We start from the raw sequence: 6591 nt of genomic DNA on the forward strand, positions 1-6591 counted from the left end.
CCCCCCTCTTTTCTTTCCTCCCTCCCACTCTCCCTCTGACACAAGGCAGGAGGAGCCAGGCTGGTGCCTCCCATCGTAGAGCAGGACCATGCATCCTGGGGCCCCTTTCCCCTCTTTTCCCCCCGCAGGTGAAACTCACTGGCGGTAGTTGTATGCGATGTCAGCAAAGTGCTTCCGTCTGGCTCGGTACACAGGGTCCTTGAAGCCCTAAGGGAGAGCGGGTGCTCAGTCACTCGGGGCTCTGGAAGGAGGGCCGGGCTCCTCTACCAGGGCTCGCGTGGCCTTCTGGGTCATGACTGTGCAGGTCTCCTTCTCCTGATTAGCGAGAAAGTCCCATTAAAATAAAAATAAAACTTCAGTTTGATGCAGGGTGAGCTCTGAAGTAAAGACTGGGAGGTAGAGCAGCGTGTTTTAAAATATAAAATAAAAGTCTCGGTGAAATGTGAGATGAGAGCGCCCGACCCGACCTTGTGAGGGACCCATTCTGAGCAGCGCCTGCCACTCAGCGAGCCCCTCCCCGTCTTCGGATTCCAGGTGTCCCCGCCTGGCCTGAAAGAGATCTCACCCAGCGCATTTCTAACTCCACACCTGCTGGATCAGGCAGAATGAGTAGGGCAGACATCTGCGAGGAAGATGCACAATACCCGCTTACTTTCTGCCCAGTGGCTGCCTCCCAACTTCGCGACATACAAGCGTGTGCTTGCTCACAGTTATGGCAATTTTTCAAGCCACGCTTTATCGAGCATCTACTATGTTCCAACCCCCTATGAGCTAGGAAATTATTTTATTTCTAATTTGTTTATAAAAATGTATAATCATGTTCTTTCTTTTAGTTTACAACTGCCAGCTATTGTCAGGTAGGATCAGTTCCTTCTTTCCAGAATAAGCCATGGCTCAGAGATGTCCTGGCCAGGACTGGGACCTCCCAGTTCTCTGGTCTTGCTGCTGCACCTCAGTAACTGTCAGCCTCTGTGAGCTGGTTTCTTCAGCTTGACTTCTCTGTCCACACAACATTAATGAATCAACCAGGCAGGTGGTATCATGGAGCAAAAAAAAGATGAATATTCCCTGGTTTTGAAATATAGCTTTCATTTTGTTTGCCTGATTGGCTGTTTGGTTGGTTTATTTGCTCTTTATCCCAGGGCCAACCAGTAATTCCAGAGAGCGGAGGTCAAAGCTTTTACACAATGCCGTTTCAACTAAGAGACCTGTGGCAGAGGACTTGGTACACAGAGAGGATGCCATGCATTTGTCAAAAGGAAGAAGAAAAAGGAGGAGAACTTTGTTCCCAGGATGGCTTTAGAGAAATAGAAATAGAAAATAGAGAAATAGAAATGTTTCAAGCTAGAATGATTAAATAAAATTGCTATACACTTTTTGTATAGATCCCAGTGATAGTAAGGGATTATTTAGTTAGGAAATCTTCTGTGGCATGCTTGTTACACAGCATAACTGGCTGCTCTCTCTTGTGTCATTAATCAGAAGTAGGGACTGTTAGGAAGTGGAGACCTTGGAGCCCCAGTCTAGCAATGCTTCTGCTGGGTAAAGGTGAGTTGCTTGACATGACATGGTAAGAAAACAGGTCCCCATAATTTGGTTTCAAGCAGCACTAGCACACCTCTTTAGGAACCAGTCTGTGGCCAGTCTAAATAAAAACTTATTGTCCACAGTTTCATACTGGGCACTCAAAGCCATACATTTACATATAAAGGTAGTGTCCTTTGTCATTATGGTTTGGATTGAGAATGTCTCCCAAAGGCCATATGCACTCACAGGCAGGGCTTTTTAAAGGTGACTGGATCCTAGAGGGCACTGATTAGTCCATGGGTCAGTTCTAAACCAATGAGCTGCGGGGAGGCGGAGCCTAGCTGGGAGCAGGTCCCTGGGGCGTGGCCTGGAGGGGTCGAAATCCCTCCCTGGCTCCGCCCTTCTCTTCCCACTGCCATTCGTTAGCAGCTCTCCTCCACCCGGGCCTTTCCACCGTGCTGCTCCTCCCTGGTGCCAGGTGACCGTGCAAGGACTGGGACTTCTGAATCCAAGCCGTAGTAAACCTCTACTCCTTTAACTGTAGGTATTGGGAGCTGTGTGTCAGTGAAGAGGAAAGGGCTTTACTGCCAATCTGAACGGTCAGCCTTGAAGAACACAATGGGGCTTCTGCATGCTCGAGACAGCTGGCAGAATGTCTGGTTCAGTGAGGGCTGCTAGTTCATCACGGGAGAGTCCTTCAGGACGGATCTAGCACCTCAAGGTGCCCTGGTCCTACCCAGGTGGCCAGTGGAGATCTGAGAGTCGAAGCAGGAAACCAGGGACACAGAGAGCTCCTTTAGGTGGTGGATCCCGCTTCACACTGGTTCTGGAACCCCTCGCATCCCTAGTGACTCTGCTCAGGTTTTCTGTGCCTCATCTAGGTGCTTTGAGGTTTGTCCACCGCGAAGTCGAACACTTGATACAAACTGTGTGTCTTGCGTCCACTACGGCAGAGGGGTATGCGAAGGTACAGAACGGAGGGTGGACGCAACAGACAGAGGTTACCTGCGGGCACGGGAGGAATGGGCCCAACGCTGTCTTCCTCTTCTGTACTATCTACGCTTCTGAGATTTTGTGTTGTGAGCATGGATTAAAATCCACCTCGAATCACTTTGGGGGAGAGGCAGAGGGAAACACAGCACACACGTGTAACATATCACATATGGATCCCTACGGCAGAGCTGCTAACCTCACTGTTCTCCAGCTCTGTTTCCAGGAAGCTCACTGTGGGCTGTAAGGACCCCACACAACATGCCGCAGGGACTCTTGCCCTCTCTGGCACCGGTGGGTGGAGAGTTCTGGCCTTGAAGCCCAGCCTGGCGGGGCCTCGTCCTTGCATCTTTCGGGTTGCCAGGTGACCACGGCTTCTCTGTGGCCATCCACACAAGCGCTTTCTGAGTGAGGCAGCAGCTGGAAATGAGTGATCACCCCGTCTCCATTTAGACTAATAGCAATTTCGGTAGCTCTGTGTGTTAATGTATTTATAATCACCCCTTCTCAATTAAGCTAATAGCGCAGTTTTGGTTGCTGCATATAACCAAGGGTGTCTTGACAGAGAGCTATATTGTGGGTGACGGGGTGGAGAGGCAAGGAGGGAAAGTGCGGAATTCTGCAAGATGCAAGATGACAGCATCTCCCCAGCCCGCCTGCAGTCCCTTTCCTTCACCTCAGTTCTGTTTTGGGGCGTGTGATTTTTTTTTATGTGTGGAAGGGGGTTCCGGGGAAAATGTAACGCTATTAGACCTACCAGGTATGTCCTCTGAGGACTCTCCTAGGCTGAGGTGCCCCATTCTTCATTACTTGACATCCTAGCTGAAGCCAAACCTCAGAAACACCGCCCTTGGCGACTTAGGACAGGGACACAGGTTTTGGGTCGGGCGGGCTGCTGTGGGCACTGCTCGTGGCTCCCTGTGGCCAGCTCACCTCAGCTCACATGGCCTTCGCCTCCTCCTCCTCCTCCCTGAACGAGCTCGCAAATCAGGCAACCGTGCAGGGAGGGTCCTGTGGACTGAGTGGCACACACAGGACGTGGGGTCAGACTCTGAGCACACAGTGGGCATGCAGAGGGTGGGGAAGCGGCAACGGAGGGTCCTGAGAAGGATGCACCCGCCCCGAGTGGCAGTCCCGGGACCCATCAGGGCCCCTTCAGCCTTCAGCCTGCGAATTGCACCTCGCCGAGTCCCTGGGAGAGCACGGTGGTAGGGGACGGGCTCGCACTGGCTCCCGTGATGAGCCCCAGCCCTGGGGCCCCTGCCAGGGAAGATGGGAGGCGGCAGGGAGGGAGGGGAGGCCCAGCTCCTCCCCTTGTCGCCCTGTTGCTGGCCTGCTCGCTCACTAGCCCCACGGACCAGAGCCGGCTCAGAAAGGGACCCAGGGACCTGGCCGCCCTTTCCGGTCCTTCCGGTCCAGGGATCTGAGCCTGCCCGTCCCGCCACCCAACACCCGTGCGCCCTTCTCCGCGCACCTCCTCCCATCCTCCCTGGCCTCCGCCCCTTGCAGCTGCTCCCCGCTGTCTTTCCTCCGCCTCCAAGTGCCTTCTGCAGCTCCTACTGCCCCACACTCCCCCGACCCCGGGGGACTCAGTCACCCTCCCGCATCCGCCCGCCCCACCACCGACCTTGCGCTCCGCACACACCCAGGCTTCCCTGCCCCACGCTCCCGAAGGACAAGTCGCCAAGGCCTGCTGCCCCCAGGTGACGGAGGCGGCTCTGTGAGAAGCTTTCCACGTCTTCCCCATGCGCATCCGTTTCCCCTCCAACAGTCGAGGACTAAACAGGAGAACCTGCTCACCCGCCCAGGCCATTCTCAGCACCCCCTGGAGTAGGAACTGTTAAGGAAAACCATGCGAAGCAGAAGAAAGGTAAATGAGATCAGTCCTGTTCCTTTTCACTGTCCGCTTAGATCATTTTCTCAGAAGCTCACTGTATGCCCCAGGGAAACACATATTCTCCGTGTATGAACCAGGACTCCTTCCGCACATGGTGGAGAAGGGAGGTGAGTCACAAACTGTTAGCACCCAGACCGTTAGCTCACGGTCTCTGTCTGGCAGGAAGGGCGGAAATGGGCTTGTGGTCGTGGTCGTGGTCTCCTCGCTGGATGGGACGTTGGTCCCGTGTGGCGGTTCCTGCCGTCTCTTCCAGCGCTCTCTTTTTGGTTTCCACAGACGCTGTGGGATCTTGGGGGTTTCTTCCCAGCATCTTTGCATCGCCAGCAGTTCCCTCCTTCGTGGATACCGTGGCTCTTCGGCAGGTGCTCACTGTATCACTTGCATGCCCTTAACTGTCTGAAGATGATGCTTTCCTACCAGGTCTCGGGACGGGCTGTGGCCAGACTTCGGGCAGAGCAGGGAGGTGAGGAAAGAAGCAGAGGGCGAGAAGGAAAAAAGTCACCTGCTCCTGGGGCGTTCCCTTGTGAGCAGAGGAACTCAACACCCACACCTCAGAGGGTTAAAAAGTTGTTTCAGAGACTTGGCTCAAGAGGCAGAAATACACACAGAAGGGCAGAGGTGCGTGAGAGGCCCCTGGAGTGTAAATCTTCACCCCACACACGGGCACGGACAGCGGGTGAGTGCAGACGGGTGTCTTGGGCTGGCACCTGAGGTCTGGAGTTGCTGGTGCTGCCCAGGCTCTGCCCTGGCTCATTTGTTCAAAGCGCATTGCAAAAATCTCTCTCCCAGTGGCTGAGCTCCACTGGGTGGAGTCTGAGTGACCGATGTGTGTGGGTCGCGTCTCACAGGGGCGACTCCCACTCTGGAGGGGACTCTCAGGGGTTGGAGGAGGAGACAGCTGGAAGTTCGATGTGGAGTGGGGTCCCATGAGCCACACTGCCAGGTCCTCTCCTCTGAGCTAGGCTGTGCATGACACGGGGCTCTTTGATAAGCGACTGGCCTGCTGTGACCTCCTGGGGGCCCTGCTCAGTTCACCCTCTTTCCAGAAGTCCTCTCTGGCCAGGCGGTCCACGGTGACCTTGGTGCTGCTAGCTCAGGCTGACTCCTTAAATCTGGTGTGGCTGTGCCCCTCCTAGATTCCCTGTTTAAGTCACTATCACTATCCACACGGCAGCATTTATGGTAATGTGGCTGAGTATCCCACGAAAAGGGGCTTCTGTGGGCGAGGCAGTATGAGGGACCTCAGGTTTAATGGGCTTTCGTCTTGCCAGGTTTACCAGAGCCTCTGATGAGATATGAGATGTGATCCTCTCCGTGATCACGGGGTGTTTTCCATCGGCTGCAGTTTGGGACACACGCTGAGGACTGACTCGTGCGGGTACCTTGTGCCTCCCAGGAGGTGGCAGGCACCCTGAGTGAGTTCATTTCCAACCTGTGCCCTGTGCTGAGTGTCTGAGACCCTGAGGTGGACACAGGAGGCAGGAAGCCTGCGGGAGGGACAGCCCCGAGCCGGGCCTGAAAGCCCAACAGAGATCGTCTGAGGGAAGAGAACAAGCAGGAGGCAAAGGAAGAGAATCTTGGGGAAAGGGCACGGCAGGGTCCGTTTTGGAAATGGAACCCTAACAACCACTTGGGTTCAGCCTGCGGAGCTTCAGTTTGAACTGTCCCCTTGTGGTGGCTGGAACTGCTCCATGCACGAGAGGCCACGCAGCCCTCTGGCTGGGGCTTCTCATCTGCAGGGCGGTGATCAACATTTAAATTAAAGAGCATAGGCCGAGCATTTTGCACACTCAGGAGACCTTAGCTGCTACACCATCCGAGTAAGATGTGGACGGAGAAAGGAAGAAGCTAGCCACAGGAGTGCGGGCAGGAGGTCGGTCAGGGCAGAATGGCAGGCTCGCTCCCTGCTCCCACTTGGCTGAAGTCTAAGGTGCTGGGTCCACCTGCTCCCAGCTTTGGACTCTTCCTCCCCCTCCTTTCTGCTAGGGCTGCTCTGGAGGCCCGGATGCAAGCTATTGGATTAAACAGAGCGCCACTTGCCAAGGATGGGGTCAGCGAGGGAGGATGTGCAGTCAAGGTGACAAGCAGAACACGGGGTCCTCCTGGAAGGAACAGCCCCTGCCCCGCGGCCCGACCCCGCCAGCCTGGCCGGTCACACTCGAGGCCAGGCCGGGTGG

General features: G+C 55.1%; 2 protein-coding genes across 4 annotated transcripts in view; one reads left to right on the forward strand and one right to left on the reverse strand.

Annotated features, from left to right (window-relative positions):
* The window catches only part of Pah (phenylalanine hydroxylase), a 55573-nt gene that overhangs the window by 15645 nt on the left and 33337 nt on the right, over positions 1–6591 (reverse strand). For all 3 annotated transcript variants that reach the window (XM_010631345.3, XM_010631347.1, XM_010631348.2), the window contains exon 5: positions 140–207. In XM_010631345.3, coding sequence (XP_010629647.1) covers positions 140–207 — 68 coding nt within the window. The remainder of the gene's footprint in view (positions 1–139; positions 208–6591) is intronic.
* The window catches only part of LOC104867086, a 7632-nt gene continuing 1254 nt past the window's right edge, over positions 214–6591 (forward strand). The window contains exon 1 of the mRNA XM_019208527.1: positions 214–6577. Within this exon, the coding sequence (XP_019064072.1) occupies positions 6303–6577 (275 nt within the window). The 5' untranslated portion in view covers positions 214–6302. The remainder of the gene's footprint in view (positions 6578–6591) is intronic.

This window comes from Fukomys damarensis, unplaced genomic scaffold (assembly GCF_012274545.1).
Source record: "Fukomys damarensis isolate Sample0158 unplaced genomic scaffold, DMR_v1.0_HiC HiC_scaffold_15, whole genome shotgun sequence".
In the NCBI taxonomy this organism is placed as follows: domain Eukaryota; kingdom Metazoa; phylum Chordata; class Mammalia; order Rodentia; family Bathyergidae; genus Fukomys; species Fukomys damarensis.